General features: G+C 41.6%; 1 protein-coding gene across 26 annotated transcripts in view; it reads right to left on the bottom strand.

Annotated features, from left to right (window-relative positions):
• Positions 1–20,075, bottom strand: part of AFDN (afadin, adherens junction formation factor) — a 504,890-nt gene that overhangs the window by 307,477 nt on the left and 177,338 nt on the right. For all 26 annotated transcript variants that reach the window (XM_073671547.1, XM_073671557.1, XM_073671558.1 and 23 more), the window contains 2 exons: positions 13,288–13,382; positions 3,667–3,929 (listed from right to left, as the gene is read on the bottom strand). In XM_073671547.1, the coding sequence (XP_073527648.1) occupies positions 3,667–3,929; positions 13,288–13,382 (358 nt within the window). The remainder of the gene's footprint in view (positions 1–3,666; positions 3,930–13,287; positions 13,383–20,075) is intronic.

The following is a 20,075-nucleotide window of genomic DNA, read 5'->3' as shown; positions in this document are numbered from 1 at the left end:
AGGCACGTGGAGGTCACACACAATACTCAGCCTCATCAGGAGCATGTCTAGGCATTGTAGGGAGGTCATACAGGCACGTGGAGGCCGCACACAATACTGAGCCTCATCAGGAGCATGCCCAGGCGTTGTAGGGAGGTCATACAGGCACGTGGAGGCCACACACAATACTCAGCCTCATCAGGAGCATGCTCAGGCGTTGTAGGGAGGTCATACAGGCACCTGGAGGCCACACACAATACGGAGCTTCATTTTGACTTATTTTAAGGACATTACATCAAAGTTGGATCAGCATGCAATGTGTTTTTTCCATTTTAATTTTGGGGGTGGCTCCAAATCCAGGCCTCCATTGGTTAATAAATGTGATTTCCATTGATTTTTGTGTGATTTTGCTGTCAGCACATTCTACTTTGTACAGAACAAAGTATTCAATGAGAATATTTCATTCATTCAGATCTAGGATGTGTTATTTCAGTGATCCCTTTATTTTTTTGAGCAGTGTATATAGATAGATAGATATAGAGAGAGAGAGCGCTCCTGTGTATAATGGCAATAACGGTAATATTAGTGCTGTGGTTTTTTTTTGTTTTTTTTATATAAATGATCAGGTTTGTAATATTCAGACACTATGTGGTGGCAATATGTGATCTAGTCATGGTGTGACGATTTTTGTCCCTTGTACAGTTGAAACCAGAAGTTTCCATACACTGTATAAATAGACACATATGCATGTTTTTCTCAATATCTGGCATGAAATCAGAATAAACCTTTCCCATTTTACGCAAATTAAGATTACCATAATTTTTAATATTTGCCAAATGCCAGAATAATGAGAGAGAGAGAATGTTTTAAGGCATTTTTATTACTTACTACAAAGTCAAAAGTTTACATACATTTCATTAGTATTTGGTACCATTGCCCTTAAACTGAATGACTTGGGTCAAACGTTTGGGATCTCCTTCCACAAGCTTCTCACAATAGTTGGTTGGAATCTGGGCCCATTCCTCTTGAGAAAACTGGTGTAACTGATCCAGGTTTGTAGGTTGCTTTGCTCACACCTACCTTTTCAGCTTTGCCCATGAATTTTTAATAGGACTGAAATCAGGGCTTTCTGATGGCTACTCCAAAACATTGCCTTTGTTAACCTTAAGCCACTTTGTTACCATTTTGGCAGTATGCTTCGGGTTATTGTCCATTTGTTAGACCCATTTCCGCCCAAGCTTTAACTTCCTTGCTGATGTCTTGAAATGTTGCTTTAGTTTTGCCTCAATGTTCTTTTCTGATGATGCTATCTATTTTGTGAAGTGCACCAGTCCCTCCTGCAGCAAAACAACCCCTCAACATGATGCTGCCACCACCATGTTTCACACTTGGGATGGTGTTCTTAGGCTTCCAAGCTTCTCCTTTTTTCCTACAAACGTAACGATGGTCATTATGCCCAAAAAGTTAAATTTTAGTTTCAGTAGATAACAGGACATGTCTCCAAAAATTATGGTCTTTGTTGTTGTGTGCATTTGCAAACATTAATCTGGCTTTTTTATGTTTCTTTTGTAGTAATGGCTTCTTCCTGGCAGAGTGGCATTCCAGCCCATGTTTATACAGTACTCGTTTCACTGTGGATATTGCCACAATCTTACCAGCTTACGCCATCATCTTCACAAGGTCTTTTGCTTCTGTCCTTGGGATGATATGCACATGTCGGATCAAAGAACGTTCATCTCTGGGACACAAAACCAGTCTCCTTCCTGAGCGGTATTAATGGCTGGACATTCCCATCTTGTTTGTACAGATGAATGAGGCACCTTCAGGTATCTTGAAATTGTACCCAAGGAGGAGCCAGACTTGTGCAAGTCCACAATTCTCTTCCTGATATCTTGGCTGATGTCTTTAGACTTTCCCATGATGCTGCACAAAAAAGCAGTTTGTTTCAGGTGTGCATTAAAATACTTGCATAGGTGTGCGTCTAATTAACTCAGATGTTGCCAAAAAAAAAAATCAGACTCTTCCAATCACATGACATCTTCATATGGGCAGTCCAGAATTGTTTAAAGGCACAGTAATCTTCGTGTATATAAACTTTTGACTTTGAAGTAATAAAAATGCCTTAAAACACTCTCTCTCGCTCATTATTCTGGCATTTGGCAAATGTTAAACACTATGGTAATCCTAATTGACCTAAAACGGGAAAGGTTTATTCTGATTTCATGTCAGATACTGAGAAAAACATGCATAGGTGTCTTTTTAAATAGTGTATGTAAATTTCTGGTTTCAACTGTATGTGGTGTTATTGGTCAATTTAAAAAAAATGTATGTGACTTATTACCTTAAAAAAATATAAAAAAATAGATTAAAAATATTGGCTATTTTATTAAATGTTTAATAGGTTAGAGAAGAGTGGCCCTACCATTAGAGTCTACTGTCACGGGTGTGTCAAATGTGACAGACAATCGCTCTGCAGTTGGCTACAGAAGACCCAGCGGCTCCCTCCCTCCTGCTCTGTTTGACACCCTGGCCCAATTGTTTAAATACTTTCAGTTTGCTACAGGGAGGCGCCGGTGATATTCACATATTCCCTTGTAAAGGCTTGGAGCTATTGCAGTCTGCTTATTTCCTCTCTGCTGCTTGGAGCACGTTTGGTGTAATCTCTCTGAAGTGGGCTCAAGCAAGCCAAGTTGCTTCCCCCGTGTTTGTCTCCCTTGTTGTCTTTAGTGGTTAGTGGGTACTGACTAGTGCTCATCCCCGCCTTCCCTAGCCAGGGCCTAGCTCTGGGGAGAACCAGGGCTTTAAGTACCTGTTCGGCAATTGGTGAGAAACCAATATAGTGATGGAAGGGAAGACTGGGTGATACTAGATCAGCCTAGGAGGTCTCCACTCCCCCTTTACTTAGTGTCTGGGCTCACTTCCCCCCATCCCTTCCCAATAAATTTTCACTATATAGCTATCTACTCCCAGTTAAATATCATGAAGTGCAGCCTTCAACCTGGGGAAACAAACCATTTTAAAATTAAAAAGGGGAGTTCTCAAGTTGTCTCCTAAGCAGCACACCGCTTTCCAGTTTCTTTCACTTCATAGTTTCTGGAAGGGCGGACACTTCTTGTTGAGTCACAGTTCTGGTGAACAGCAAAGCTGCAGTATTAGCAAAACTATAAAGCTTAGCTGATTCTGTTACAGCAGAACTTGTGCTATCAGTGCTTTGTTCTGAGTCTACACAGATATCGCCATATTAACAGAGATAACAGAGCACTTGAACAAGCACACAGAGCTGATTAGGATACTTATCTAAAACCTGCAGTACTGGTGATCTGCTAGATTTTTAACAGCAGCTCTTCAGAAGCCAAGAAGGAATGGAAGGAAGGTTACCCCCTCTCCTGGAATGAAGCTAAGGCACACTCTCTCGGCAGGCTCTATCTACCAAGCCTCATGGAAACAAGTTGTACACTATGAAAAATAAAAGCTCTCACAGCTGGAGAATGACAACAGTTAGAATAAGCAAGTCAATTGCAAACTTGCTTATTCTCGTGTTTTCTAACTAATTAAAGAAATTTAATAACTTGAGATTACGCCTTTAAATGTCTTTACCATGCCTGACCAAGAATACGTTTTTTTTTTTTTTTTACAGGACCCACTGAACGTAACAAAGAGAGAAAAAGTGTCATTTCACAAACTTACCCAGATTTACTCCTTTGTCCTCTAACCATTTGTCCAGAATCTGAAGATCTTTTACTGAGAGACTGATCATGACTTGGATCCACAAATTTAAAGACATGTGAAGACCCAAACTGCACTTTTACCCCACTGTGTAACATTGTGGTTTCAGAGATGCGCTGACCATCAACAAAAGTATCAGCACCAACACTTCTTGGAGTAACAGTCACTATACCATCCATATTCGTAAGGTCACAGTGATGGGGCTGTATGCCAGGTCCAAACAACTAAGTAAAAAAAAAAAAAAAAAAAACAATTACCACAATTTAAACATGGTATAGATGCTGTCATTGGGAATAAAGAACAAATAGTTCAAGCATTGGATATTTTATTCAAAATAAACTTTATTAAAAAAAAAAAAAATACTACTGACTAAAACAGGCAAAAATAAATTAAAATAAGCATCAAAATAATAACATGCCTTTTCAAGCAGATATCAATTCCAAATGTTTACAAACTTTAAAGAGAAGCACTCCAATTAATATTTTTTTTTATTAAATGTGTCTATGTGTCTATGGTGTGTAGTGTGAGTGTATATGCACCTACTGCTGTTTCTCCTGCTACTAATGATACCTATTGTTCAATTTATGCTCTTTACATCCAGCTGCACAGCATATAAAGTGTATTCACAACATAATGGTATGTGCACATACCATCTTTTCAGGCAGAGTTGACCCAGAATCAGCCTGAAAAAAATTCCACAAGAGCACCCCATAAAATGAAAATAAAGCACAGCAATGTCAAAACGACATTGCTGTGCACCTGTTATTATGTCACCTTTTTAAAGGGGATTAGTCAACAGGTTTTTGCTATGTAATCTGAGGACAGCATGAGGTAGGTGTGCTGTTTACTTACAGTGAAGGTCTTATCAATAGATTATCATTGCTAGGTCTGATATGCACAGAATTTTTCAGTTTTAACATAGCCATGAAGCACAATATGGATAGCTACCTGTACAAGATCAGAACCACTATACACACATGTATGCTGCACCAGAACCACCATCAGTACATGAATGCAGCATGAGAACCACTATCAGTACATGAATGCAACGTAAGAACCACCGATAGTAAAAGTATATAGGACCAAGCTTACAACGGTGATCAATTGTAACATCAGGTCAGCCCCATATAGAATTGTATTGGTTGAACATACAATTACCAGTATGTCCTTAACAATGGTAAGGAGATGCTGGGAGTTGTTACCAGCCATCATCAGACTGCTGACCATACAGGAACAATAGCACTGAAGAGATGTAGTCAGTATTACTAATAAATGTTTGTATCCAGGTACCTCATAGGTGACATCTTCTCTGATTCAAGTGGTTCCCATCCCTTTTGTCTCTGTATAGTACAGACGCATGATGAGATTTAACACCCAGAGTTAGTCTCTGCAGACTTCCCTCTTCTCAGTCTAAAGCAACACATCAAGATATAGTGCCCTTAGAAATAAAAGTGTCATACTGCCCCATAAATATAAATATCTCCTATGCTGCGCCCCGAATTAATAATTGCCCCTCACTCTACTTCCTGTACAAAATATCTCACTTACACTGCGCTTCTCCATAGGATCCCACCTTACTACCCCTCTCCATAATGTACTCCCAAATTGCACCTTACCATAATGTCCCCCACCATACACTATACTATGACCCGATTCACAATGCCCTTAACTGCCCCAAATGTCCCCCCATAGTGTCCTCTATTGCCTCAATGTCCCCTATAATGGCCTCCATAATGTTCCCCATAATGTGCCTTATTGCTCCATAAAGGCCCCTGGAAATTATCACCAAAACAAACATATAATCTTCGGCTCCTGGAGCGCATACTGGTACCCGCCAATAGCTCTGCACCTCTGCAGCCTGGCACTAGCAGCAGTGTGATGACATCAGCAGCGTTCTCACCTCATCATGCCCCTGCACGTCGGGGCTCTGCCCCAGTCCCTGTGCCGCAGTTTTCAAATCTATTCGCGTCTGAAAAATGTGAAAACACTTGAATTTAGGAAGGAGGGAACGACGTGTCCCAGGCAGCTCAGCGGGCTACACAACATACTTCAGCAGGCCGTATGTTATTCAGGCCTGCAGTAAACTAAGTGACACATCACTGGAATCAGGTTCTCCTTCTCTACATTATACTGCTCAGATGAGGTAGCAAAAACATGCCGATAGGTTCTCTTTAACCGCTTCAGGGTTAGGAAAGTAAGCAGCGATTAAAAGTAGCGACATGCTCATTCTCCAGGTGGCTTTCCCTAGGAAACCATCCCCTCTAGAGAAAGATGCCCGTGAAGCAGTTTCCGGAAAATGACTGCTACCATATTCCTGAAGCGGCTTAGACTTTGAGAACTCTAAAAAACGCTGTGTGCACATAGCCTAAGGCTGCTTTCTCACATAAGTGAAACACAGACAATGCTCTGACTGGATTCCCTATAAGACAGTTAACTCAGGTATATCAACCCGAGCACAGTCTATATGTCACTGTCATGGTCACCAATCCAAGGTGTATCAACTTGATTAAAGGGGTTGTCCGGTCTAAAATTAATAGTCTGCGGTAACTGTGTGACAGCAGACTTTTGAATCCCCCAGTGCACGCAGTGTGCACTGCAAGGATTCATTGATTTCTGAGCCAGGAACGGCGGTGATAAATGAGATATGCATACTCCAGGGCAGAAGGGTATTGAGAGAGACTTCGCTCACTAGATGGCCGCGCCCTCACCCCATATACTTGGAAGAAGAAATACCAATAATTAAGACATAGCTGGAATCAGGGTACTTCCTCGATATTATGCTGCTCTCAGAGTTGTAGTAAAAACCTGATGAGAGATTCCCTTAACCCCTTAAGGACCTAGCAACTTTTCATTTTTTTGAACTTCTGTTTTTTTCCTCCACTTATTTCAAGAGCCATAAAAAAAAATTTCATTTTTCTATAGACAAAGCCATGAGATGGCTTATATTTTGGGGGGCAGAGTTGCACTTTTGAATGAATTAAACCATTTTACCATGTAACATAGTAACATAGTCTTCCTTCAACCTTAAAAACTAAGTCCATCTAGTTGAACCCATAGCCTAACATGTTGATCCAGAGGAAGGAAAAAAAAAAACCATGTGGCAAACACTAAGCTCCACATTGGGGAAAAAAATTCCTTCCTGACTCCATACGACAATCATACTAGTTCCCTGGATCAACGCCCTATCAAGGAATCTAGTATATATAACCTGTAATATTATACTTTTCAAGAAAGGCATCCATGCCCTTCTTAGATTTTAATAGTAAATCACTCATTACAACATCATGCGGCAGAGAGTTCATAGTCTCACTGCTCTTACAGTAAAGAATCCGCGTCTGTGATTATGATTAAACCTTCTTTCCTCCAGACGTAGAAGATGCCCCCTTGTCCCCGTCTCAGGCCTCAGAGTAAACAGATCAGTAGAAAGGTCTTTGTACTGTTCCCTCATATACTTGTACATAGTAATAAGATCACCCCTAAGCCTTCGTTTTTCCACAGTAAATAACCCCAAGTGTAATAACCTGTCTTGGTATTGCAGACCCCCAGTCCTCTAATAACCTGTCTTGGTATTGCAGACCCCCCAGTCCTCTAATAAGCTTTGTCGCTCTTCTCTGCACCCTCTCTAGTTCAGCTATGTCTTTCTTATACGCCGGAGACCAGAACTGTACACAGTATTCTAAGTGTGATCGCACTAGTGACTTGTATAGAGGTAAAATTATGTTCTCCTCATGAGCATCTATGTCTCTTTTAATGCATCCCATTATTTTATTTGCCTTTGTAGCAGCTGCCTGACACTGGCCACCAAACGTGAGCTTGTCGTCCACCAATACACCCAGGTCTTTTTCAGTTACAGTTTTGCCCAGTGTTTTACAATTAAGCATATAATTATACATTTTATTTCCTCTGCTCAAGTGCATTACCTTACATTTACCCCCATTAAAGCTTATTTGCCATTTATTAGCCCAAGCTTCTAGTTTACATAGATCCTCCTGTAATATGAAATTGTCCTCCTCTGTATTGATTACCCAGCAGAGTTTAGTGTCATCTGCAAATATTGAAATATTACTCTGTATGCCCCCTACAAGGTCATTAATAAATATGTTAAAACGAAGGAGGCCCAATACGAACCCCTGTGGTACCCCACTGTTAACTGAGATCCAGTCTGAGTGTGTTCCATTAATAACCACCCTTTGTTTCCTATCACTGAGCCAATTCTTAACCCACATACATATATTTTCCCCTATCCCCATTGTTCTCATTTTATGTATCAACCTTTTGTGTGGAACCGTATCAAAAGCTTTTGAAAAGTCCATATACACAACATCCACTGCATTTCGTTGGTCCAGTCTGGAACTTGCCTCCTCATAAAAGCTGATCAGATTAGTTTGACAGGAACGGTCCCTCGTAAACCCATGTTGATATTGGGTCATGAGGTTATTCTTCTTCAGATACTCTAGTATAGCATCTCTTAGGAAACCCTCCAGGATTTTACCCACAGTAGAGGTTAAGCTTACTGGCCTATAATTTCCAAGTTCAGTTTTTGTCCCCTTATTGAATATTGGCATCACATTTGCTATACGCCAGTCCTGTGGTACAGACCCTGTTATTATGGAATCTTAAAAGATTAAAAATAATGGTCTATCTATGACGTTACTTAATTCCTGCAGTACTCGCGGGTGTATCCCATCCGGGCCCGGGGATTTGTCAGCTTTAGTGATTTTTAGACGCCGCCGTACTTCCTGCTGGGTTAAGCAAGTGACATTTACTGGAGAATTTTTGTCATCACTGATCATGTTTTCTGTCATGCGATTTTCTTGTGTAAATACTGTTGAAAAAAAGTCATTTAGCATATTGGCATTTTTCTCTTCCTCATCCACCAGTTCACCCAGACTATTTTTAAGGGGGCCAGCACTATCATTTTTTAGTTTTTTACTATTTATGTAGTTAAAGAATATTTTGGGATTATTTTTACTTTCTCTGGCAATGAGTCTCTCTGTCTCAATCTTTGCTGCCTTGATTTGGTTTTTACAGAATTTATTTAATGCCTCATCACTACCTACTTGCTTTAGTTCTCTAAATGCTTTCTTTTTGTCACTTATTGCGCCCCTTACAGCTCTATTTAGCCATAGTGGTTTCCTCCTATTTCTAGCATGTTTATTCCCATAGGGTATATGTTGTACACAGGTCCTATTCAGCATGCTAATAAATGTTTCCCATTTGCTTTGCGTAGCTTTATGTCTCAGGATATCGTCCCAGTTTATTGCACTAAGATCATCTCTTAACCGTTGGAAATTTGCCTTCCTGAAGTTTAGTGTCCTTGTAACCCCTATACTACACATCTTACTAAAAGATACATGAAAGCTTATTATTTTGTGATCACTATTACCCAAGTGACCCCCTACTCGTATATTTGATATGCGGTCTGGCCTGTTGGATAATATTAGGTCTAGCAGTGCCCCCTTCTTGTTGGGTCCTTAACTAGTTGTGAAAGGTAATGGTCTCTCATAGTTGTCAAAAACCTATTACCTTTGCTTGAACTACAGGTTTCTGTTCCCGTATTTCTGTTTCTGTATTTCAGGGTAGTTGAAGTCTCCCATAATAATGACTTCTCCTTGAGTCGCTGCTTCATCTATTTGCTTTATGAGGATATTCTCCGCTGCTTCCATTATTTTTGGAGAGTATAACAAACCCCTATGAGTAATTTATTATTTTTTCCCCCTCCCCTTATCTCCACCCACAGGGACTCTACATTTCCATTAGATTCACATATATCCTCACGCAAGATGGGTTTTAAGGATGATTTTACATATAACACCCACCCCCCCTCGCTTGTTTGTACGGTCATTTCTGAACAGACTATAGCCCTGTAAATTAACTGCCCAGTCATGGCTCTCGTCCAGCCATGTCTCAGGTATCCCCACCGTGTCATAATTATTTTCCAACAAAATTAATTCTAATTCCTCCATTTTGTTGATGAGGCTTCTGGCATTAGTGTACATGCATTTTATGTATCTCTCTGTACCTCTATTCCTTCTTACTATATTGACTGTTCTACCCCCACCCCCAATTTCTTTATTTGTGCCCAGGTCACTATCTGCACTATCTTCCCCACCTATAAAATGAATAGCTTCCCCTCCAATCCCTTGTTTAAACACTCCTCCAACCTTCTAGCCATTTTCTCCCCCAGCACAGCTGCACCCTTCCCATTGAGGTGCAGCCCATCCTTAGCATAGAATCTGTAGCCAACTGAGAAGTCAGCCCAGTTCTCCAGGAACCCAAACCCCTCCTTCCTACACCAGTTCCTGAGCCACTTATTTATCTCCCTAATCTCCCGTTGCTTCTCTGGCGTGGCACGTGGTACAGGTAGTATTTCAGAGAATACCACCTTGGAGGTCCTTGTTTTAAGCTTGCAGCCTATATCCCTGAAATCATCTTTAAGGACCTTACAGCACACAAAGTGAAAAACCTGCACCACCTGCAAGCAGCTGCAATAGTCAGTGCAAAGCTGAACATGTACAATGCAGACACCTAAATAGGACTTGGTAACATTTCAGGTGCAAAAGCTCATAGAAAAGTTTAAACAGTCCAAAATAACCATAAGAAAGAAAAATGAGCTGCACTCACCAGTCCTTAAAAGCAGTATTTTTATTCCATAACGATAAAAACTCCGGCAAGCAGGGAGAGGTCAATAACACAGACCTGTAGAAGAGTCTTCACGCGAAACAGCTGTTGTCTGCTTTTTCCCTCCCGGCTCTCCCTGCTTGCCGGACCTTTTATCCTTATGGAATAAAGATACTGCTTTTAAGGACTGGTGAGTGCAGCTCATTTATCTTTAAGGACCTTCCACCTACCTCTAACTTTGTCATTTGTGCCAATGTGCACCATGACCGCTGGGTCCTCACCAGCCCCTCCCAGTAATCTGTCAATCTGATCAGCAAAATGCCGGACTCGAGCGCCAGGTAGGCAGCACTCTATTCGACAATCCCTGTCTTTGTGACAGACTGCCCTATCTGTTCCCCTAATAATTGAGTCCCCCACTACCAGCACCTGCCTGGCCTGCCCTGCTCTCCTATTTCCCCCCTTACTGGAGCTGACACTCCTCCAGCTTTCAGAGGACATGCCTTGCTGCAGCAGTGCTACCCCTGTACCGACACCCCCCCTCATCTGCCAACTTTGCAAACTTATTGGGGTGTGCCAGATAAGGACTAGCCTTCCTGGCACTCTTCCCTCTACCCCCCTTCTGTCACCCAGCTAGATGCCTCACTGTCCTGCAGCTCCCTACTACCCCCCCCCGCCCCACACACACACACACACACACACATCTACCTCAGTGAGCAGCAGACTCCTTTCCATATGGTCAATGGATCTCAGTGTTGCCAGCTGCTCATTTAGATCCAGTACCTGGGCTTCCAAAAGCACAACGTGCTCACATCTCACACAGCGGTATGCATCCACGTCCGGTTGTTCAAGGAATACATACATGTGACAAGATGTACACTGGATAGCGTTGTCAATAATGGAGCTTCCTAATGGGTATTGCACTAGACAGAAATGTTAAGTAAAAAGAATTGTAAAGAATTAATAAAATACAGACAGCAATTCAGTCCAAATTCCTCCCTTCCAAACTCCCTGAATCCAAAGTCTGTACTTACACTCCAGCCACACTCAGCTCGTTCACACTCGCTAAGGAAGAAGATTTAAAGAGTTGATTTTTTGTTTGTTTTTTTCCCTTTTAGCAGCAATGCACGCTACAGCTCAATGCACTTCCAAAGGACTGGATGCCCCAACCAACTGCCCCTTATAAACCCTTAACTATGACCCCTCACCCTTAATTAACCCCTTGTGAGTATAGCTACACCTCAGGATTTAAGTGCAATGTAGTTAACCCTTAAATACACAGGTAGTAAATAAGAGACTGTAAAACTGTAGAGAGAAAATAGGTTTAAAAAGCCCAATAAAACTAAACAGGTAGAAAAGCACTCAGCAGTTGACAATTCAACAACTCACAGCAATTCACACAGGTATTTTCTGCAGGATTCCCAAATACCTCTTCACTGAAAAACAAGTCATACACTTACTTCCGTTTGCACTTACACTCCGGTCACACACAGCTCGTTCACACTCGCTAAGGAAGAAGATTTAAAGAATTGTTTTGTTCCCACCCCCCCTTTTAGCAGCAATCCACCCTACAGCTTAATGCACTTCCAGAGGGTGTGTGATGTACTGGAAAGCGGGAAAAGATTCCAAGTGTGGCAAATTAGCAAAAAAAGAGTAATTCTGTAACTGTGTTTTGGGGTTTTCATCTATAGCGTTCATTTTATGGTAACAATGACCTGGCAAGATCTCCAGGTAGTTTCACTGCCACCATACCAAGAGACACTCACCATTTCCCAACTTTTGGTTGGTCCACAGATTTCGTATCTCCCACCAGTGCAGTCACAGTCCACACTCCTCCAGATAACACAACCAAAGACCATGTATTCAGCAGCAGCAGTCCTCAAGAAAGTTACTAAAATCCAGACGAAAGATCCCTCAACCGTAGCAGGGGGGACCAGCTCAGCCGGCAACAGATCTACAAAACTCCATAGGCCCTCCATCCATGCAACTCTCTATTGATAGGTCTCCCTGTAACCTAACTTTCGCTTTTCCAATTCATCCTGAATGCAGCAGCCAGGGTCATATTTTTGTCCAGTCGCTTCACCGATGTCTCCACCTTGTGCCAGTCACTGCACTGGTTACCTATTCGCTACAGAATACAATACAAACTTATCGTTCTCACCCACAAAGCTCTCCACAGTTCTGCACCACCCCATATCTCATACCTTGTTTCTGTCTGTCTATCACCCTACCCATGCCCTCCTTTTTTGCAACTAATCCAAGACCAACATCCTCCATAATCTAAACCTTGTACCTCCGTCTCCAAGACTTCTCTGGTGCTGCACCATTTTTCTGAAATGCACTACCTCAAAAGTTCTGACCAATATCTAGCACCCATGATTTTAAGCGTGCTTTAAACACACCTCTTTAGACGGGTCCATCACCTCACCTCAACTCATAACCTAACTCTCCCCTGTTCCCTCCTAAATGTTAATCATAATCTGCTCCCTCCTATTAATCTGTCTCCACATTCTCCATGCACCCGATAGCACACGGTAACTGCTCTTAGATACTTGCTGATGACCGGGTGATGCAGCTTTATATGAAAACACTGATTTATTATAATGATGGCAGGACCGTACATAACAGCACATCCTACATATTGTGTCCACCCTATTTCCATGTTGATTGTAAGCTTGAAAGCAAGGTCCTCACTCCTCCTTTAACTGTTGAAATGTGTGTTACTTTGTATTGTTTTTATTGCATGTGTATGTCCCAGATTAATTGTAAAGTGTTGCGGAATATGTTGTCAATATAGAAATAAAATAATTATTTTTGTTATTATTCTTGCCCAGTACTCTACTGTATTGTAGATAGGTGTTCCAGAAAAACAATTAAAGCTGATGTTCACATGAAAAATATATGTATGCATGTATGTGTTTATGTATAATGTATGTACATACTATATATTAAATTAAATAATACCTGTATTGAATTCTCATCCAGTTTATCAGTTCCAACCTCTGTTACGCTCAACTTGAGTCGATAAAGTTTTGGCTTATCTCTCGAGTCTGATCCATCTAAATTTTCAAACATGACAAAAAGGGTTGAAAGCACAGCATTTAGTCATTAAATAATTAGTATATTGCAATAAATAAATATATCACAAACAAACTTATACAGGGTAGGCCATTTATATGGATACACCTAAATTAAATGGGAATGGTTGGTGATATCAACTTCCTGTTTGTGGCATATTAGTATATGGGAGGCGGGAAACTTTTCCAGATGGGTGGTGACCATGGCGGCCATTTTGAAGTCAGCAATTTTGGATCCAACTTTATTTTTTTCAATGGAAGAAGGGTTGTATGACATCAAACTTAGTGAAAATTTCATAATAAAAACAATAGTGTGCTTGGTTTTAACGTAACTGTACATCTCGTATCTGCACAGCATAAACAATTGCCTTCACATGACTCCAAAGATAAAAGTCTAAGGGGGTCAGATCGGGAGACCGTGGTGGCCATTCAACTGGCCCACGACGACAAATCCACTTCCCATGAAACTGTTCCTGCAGGAATGCTCGGACCTGACACCCATAATGTGGTGGTGCACCATCTTGTTGGAATAACTCCGGTAACGTGCCATCTTCAGTGCATAAAGAGGGCAACACATCACCATGTAGCAATTTCAGATATCCAGTGGCATTGAGGTTTCCATTGATGAAGAATGGCCCCACTATCTTTGTACCCCATATACCCCACCATACCATCAAGATACAAGATGTGCAGCATCTGAAACAACGGATACTGTAAGCCTGTGCTAGCATTTCTTTTGTGGTGTTGCTATCAGTGTGTCAAGAGTGGGAGAAGAGGGTTGCATTGACAATCCAACACAATGGGCAGCACTTTGAACACATTTTATAAGTGGTCATAAACTTGTAAAAAACTCATGAAAGAATAAAGTTACGTTAAAACCAAGCACACCATTGTTTTTCTTATGAAACTCAATAAGTTTGATGTGTCACATGACCCTCTTCCCATTGAAAAAAATAAAGTTGGCTCCAAAATGGCTGACTTCAAAATGGCCGCCATGGTCACTACCCATCTGCAAAAGTTATCCCCCTCCCATATACTAATGTGCCACAAACAGGAAGTTGATATCACCAACCATTCCCATTTTATTTAGGTGTATCCATATAAATGGCCCACCCTGTAGATATTATTTTACAAGAAGCAAAAATATATATTGTTTTACAGGAAGTCAAAAAGTTTTCTGATATGTATTCAAAGTTAGTTTAACACATCATTGTTATACTGAGGCAGAATGCCCCCATCTAAAATATAAGGGAAAAAACCCAGGCATAAACCCGAAGATTTTTCTTTAGTAATGCATCCCATGGGATAACAGAATGGATTAGATAAGGCATCAGCTATGAAACTAAAGAAACCTAACATGTACATATATACACTGTGACAGTCTTTGGCAAAGTACTTGGAGGGGAGATTGTTAGCTCCAGTAATTAAACATAAGAAAAATGTTCCAGCACACATAGGAATGAGGGGTTAATTAGCCATGATTAGTGGTAGGCTGATTAAACACCTGTAGAGAGGAAGGTGGTCAGCCTTTTATTTATTTATTTTTTTATTTTACTCACTTATATAGCGCCATTAATTCCACAGCGCTTCACAGACATTATGGGCACTGTCCCCATCGGGGCTCACAATCTAGATTCCCTATCAGTATGTCTCTGGAGTGTGGGAGGAAACCGGAGAACCCGGAGGAAACCCACTCAAACACAGGGAGAACATACAAACTCCTTGCAGATGTTGTCCTTGGTGGGATTAGAACCCAGGACCCCAGCGCAAGAGCATTTGGTGTTGGGTGGGTCTAGAGGCAAGAGCTCTGGAGCGGCTTTGTCTTGTGAAGCAAAGCTAAACCTTGGGTTGTTGGTTCGTGAAGAGGGCGGTTACCTGTAGCAACAAGGACTGTGCCATATGTTACGTTTTGTTTTTCCTGTTAGGCCATGTTTGTTTTGCTAATGTTGCAGTGGTTTATGCAGTTTCCTTAATAAGCCACAGAAGATTTAAAGAGACAGTGTTCCTGTGTCTACATCTATGTGCAACCAACTGAACCAATCTAACACAACACATACATAAACATTTGTATTCAAGCACATTTAAGGTTTGCTCAACAACATTTAGACAAGCCTGTGAAATACTGGGAGAATATAGTCTGGTCAGATGGGACCAAAATTGAATTGATTTCATGTTACATACCATGTTCCAAGGCCAAAAGGCACTGCATAACACCCCAAAAGCACCATACCAACAGTGAAGTTTAGAGGTGGGAACATCACATCTAATAGGATAATGAAGGTGAAATAAGGGTGGACATTTCAGCAAGACAATGACCCCAAACACACAGCCAAAGAAAAGCTCAACTGGCTTCACAGAAAGAAAACAAAGCTGCTAGAATGGCCCAGCCAATCATCAGACATAAATCCAATAGAATATTTATGAAAGGAACTAAGGATTTGAATAGTCTTTCTGTGGAAGAATGAGCCAAAATCACACTTGAGCAACGCCTACAACTAGTTTCTCCATACATGAGGCGTCTTGAAGCTGGCATCACCAACAAAGGCTTTTATACCAAGTAGCAATTATATTTCAGTAAGCGTGTTCAATACTTTTCCCCTGTGTGATTTCTTATTATTACACATAACTTAAGGACATCTATGGTTCCAACATTAAAGGACAGTGAGTGGCGCCCTGTTAAATATTCAAATATTAATCTGAATTCTGTAATTGTACATTGCATTAGTCACATGGAAGATTTTAGCTGACAGGACATTCAGGCTATTCTTATACTAATAGCTCTGGGTAGTTAGTACCATATGTAGAAGAACAGGTGCTATGAAGGGCCTATATAACCCATGCAAGACACAGGGAGGGGGCTCTTTCCATTCTACACTACACAGCTCAGTCTCGGGATCTGGACGCAGAGGAAACAGCTACCAATGTAGGCCCGAGCACATGTGCTCTATCCGGACATGTGCTTGACAAAGACAGATGGAAATAACCATTCAGGACTCAGTGAAAGATGGACACTCATGAATTAATCACTTTGTAACTATTTCACCTATTTTATGTAACTTCAGTAATTATTCTTTTTAATGGACAACCCAAGAATAAACCTCTACATTTTTCTATAAGATTTTCGAGACAAGTCCTTGGAATCTGGTAAACAGTAGTGTTGAGCGAATTTGTTCGTCATTTCAAATTCGAGTTTGTGGTTCCGGCTTGTTCGCGCAAAAAAATCGTCTCTGCCCACGAACATCCCTGATTTGCCACACTGTCACGCAGATGTTCGCATGTGGAAATGCATGTGAAGAACGCTTCACTTCTGCTTGTCCCTGGCAGGAAAAACGCATGTACAATCCGCATGCACAATCCGCATGTGTTTTTTTCTGCCAGGGAGATGCAGAAACGCTCAGGAAAAAATCCGAAGCATTTCTGCATCGGGGGCACATAGCCTAATAGTCTAACTGCTGTTACTGGCACTCACTGGATAAGCAATAGACCCAGCACAGATTTCCCCCAACTCCTCAATCACTTCTGAGAGATTATTGTTCATATCCCTCCTGTCTCTGCACATGGTATGAGAGCTGGTAATCAGAGGGAGAGCTGAGGGATTTATGACTCCCTTCTGCTCACTCAGATAAGCAGCCCATGTAGCCATGCTGAATAGCCCTCAGCCCCATAATATTAAAGGGAATGTCCACTTTCAGTAAAGTAGTCCCGAAAGTATGAAAAGTACATAAACTCATCAGGTGCTCCCCAACAAACCACCAGGGTCCAGCACCAGCTTACCGCCGCTGCTTCAGTCCCGGTGTTGTGACATCACATCAACACGTCACTGAGTTCAGTGCTCGTGTAGAGGTTGATGGCACATGACGTTGAGCTCAGTGACTAGGTGACAAGAGCGGTGACACGCACTGTTGATGTGACATCATCCCACTTGTCACAACACCAGAACAGCAGCAGTGGCAAAAGCCAGCATGCTGGTACTTGGAAGGATGAGTACCTGCTGACTTTATTTTTTGTACTTTAAGCACTTTAGAAAAAAAAAAAAAAGCGAAAAAAAAAGTTGGTGACATGTCCAATTTTTATCTAATTATTGGATCAAAACCAGCAAATAAAGTCTATGTCTACATGGAAAAAAAAAAAAAAAAAAAAATCGGAATACACTCAGATAACATCAAAGTGTGGTTTGATTTCCAAGACTGACAGACTGGAGAAGGTAAAGCAACTTTTTTTTTCCTCTCCATGTCAGAGAAATACTGATCAAACTCAGATCACAGTCTGATCAGAATAACCTCACCGTTTTTCTCAGATGTGAAGAAACCAGTCACGTGACCCTACCCTTAGGCTGAATTCAGACATCCATGCATCACGTTCTAAGCACAAACTGTAAGGTTAAGTGCACACTGAGCATTTTTGATGCGTTTTCACAGCATTTTTTCAGCGCAGAAATGCACCAAAAACGTTAGCCAATACGTCTGCCAGCTAATGCAATGGCAATCCTGATGTGCTGTGCTCATGATGTGGAAGGTTCCGCTCAGGATTGTCATTGCATTAAAAAACGCAAAAATGTCCATTCTTTGTAGCGTTTCTGCAGCGCAAAAGTGCTCAAAGAATGGTACCCGGGCCGGGGAAGACGACTACTTTTCCCATCATCCGACCGCAGCTCCCGGTGATAACAGCAAGAGCAGCGCAGCTGAGGGGAGCAGTAGTCTCCTCAGCCGAACCAGGGCTGTGCATGGTGAAAAAAGAAAAAAAAAAGTAAAAATCTATTTAAAATAAAAAAAAAACACTTTATCCTCACCTGTCGTGATTCCCCCAGATGTCCCCCGGCAACGCGATAATCCCAGCAGCCAGCGGTACACTGCCCGGAGCAAGCTCGCTCCCGGCAGTGTAGATCACTGCTGCTGGCTGAGGTCACACGAGTTTATGCAGTAGGAGGTCAGCATAGCTGATCAGCCGATCTTCAGCTAATGAACTCACCTGACCTCAGCCTGCAGCAGAGCAATGTACATTGACACGAGTGATTTTACACTCCTGTCAGTGTACAGTGCTGTCATCTACAGCAGTCATTAAGTGATTCATGTGACTGCTGTAGAAAGTGACCCGGATCGCCAAGGGACAATCTGGATTAAGTCATAACGGCGGACAGGCGAGTGATATGGTTGTTGATTTTTTTTGTATTGTTTTTTTAAAGAAAATCAAGGGCCTCGGAAATTGAGAGAATAATAAAAAAAAAATTAAAAACGTGTGTAATTTTATTTCAATAAAATAGTTTATTCTGGTGGTGTCTTTATTGAGAAAGCATCTAAAAATAGGAATTATTGCTACCGTTAATTAAGTTTCCAGTAGTCCATCATGACAGCACGACATAAGTTAAGTCCTCTGTTCCTCTAGGGACAGGAGACATGTTAAAAGCACTCCCCGCTTTTCCACCTCACCCTCAGTGTTTGTACCGATCACCACACCAGGATGCATGCAACTCTATTTTATTACACTTACACCAATGTTACATTCACATTAGTATCAAGAGTAGGGGAGGGAATATAATGGTGTGGTCATGATGAACTCCTGGAAACGTAATTAATGGTAGGAATAATTCCTATTTTACCAGTTCGTCAATCATGACAGCACGACAGGAGAAATACCAAATCAAAACGGCTTATTAGGGCGGGACTACTGCCTGAACGACTTTACGACCATAGGCTAGCTGTTGACTGGACAGTACATCTAACTTATAGTGTTTACTAAATGTAGATATATTAGACCAAGTTGCCACCTGACAAATTTGGTCTACTGATGCTCCCACTTTCTCCGCGAAGGACGCCGAAATTGCTCTAGTGGAACGAGCTCTTATGGTAACCGGAGGATCACTCCTCTAATTCATACGTGAGGGCCATAGTCGTTGTTACCCATTTCACCAGAGTTGGCTTGGAGGCTTTCTAGCCCTGGTTTCCTCCTGAGTATTGTAGAAACAAGTTTGAGTCCTGCCGCCAGGGGGCTGTTACTTCTACGTAGCGGATGACTGATCTCCTAACATCCAAGGTATGGAAAGATTATTCTTTGTCGTTCTTTGGAAATTAGCAGAAAGTTGGCAGAATTATTTCTTGATTTAGGTTAGCATTAGATACCACTTTGGGGAGAAAGGAGGGTTCCAATCTGAGGATCAACCTGTTGTCTAAGATTTTTAAAGCCGATTTCATAGAAAGTAGATCCAGTGTCGCCTGCTCAAGGGGTTCTTAGGGAGGCTAACATAAGGCTTTCAACACTAGGTTTAGATCCCATGGTGGTACCAGGTTTCTTACTATAAGTCTCAGGCAAGAAATTGCTTTGGTGAACATTGATATCCATGGGTGGTCTACTAAGGGGTAGTCCAAGAAAGCACTCAGGGCAGAGATGTGTACTTTTAATGTATTTGGTCTAAGCCCTTTGTCAAAGCCTGTTAGAGGAAATCCAGGATTTTAGATATGTCAGGGTGAGAAGAGTCTGAAACGGATTAACCTGCAAAGGCACAGAACTGTTTCCATACCCTGGAGGCCAGCATCCCGGAGTCGCCTCTCAACTGTAGACGTTGACACTGGCGTTTTGTGTACTATTTAATGAAGCTGCCAGTTGAGGAGCTGTGAGGCGTCGATTTCTCAAACTAGAGACTCTAATGTATTTGTCTTGTTACTCAGTTGTGCAGCAGGG

This window comes from Phyllobates terribilis, unplaced genomic scaffold (genome assembly GCF_046119375.1).
Source record: "Phyllobates terribilis strain yellow unplaced genomic scaffold, ASM4611937v1 Scaffold_3__8_contigs__length_932513732, whole genome shotgun sequence".
Taxonomy (NCBI): domain Eukaryota; kingdom Metazoa; phylum Chordata; class Amphibia; order Anura; family Dendrobatidae; genus Phyllobates; species Phyllobates terribilis.
The sequence above is the reverse complement of the archived record's forward strand: the minus strand, read 5'-3'. Positions and strand labels throughout refer to the sequence as shown.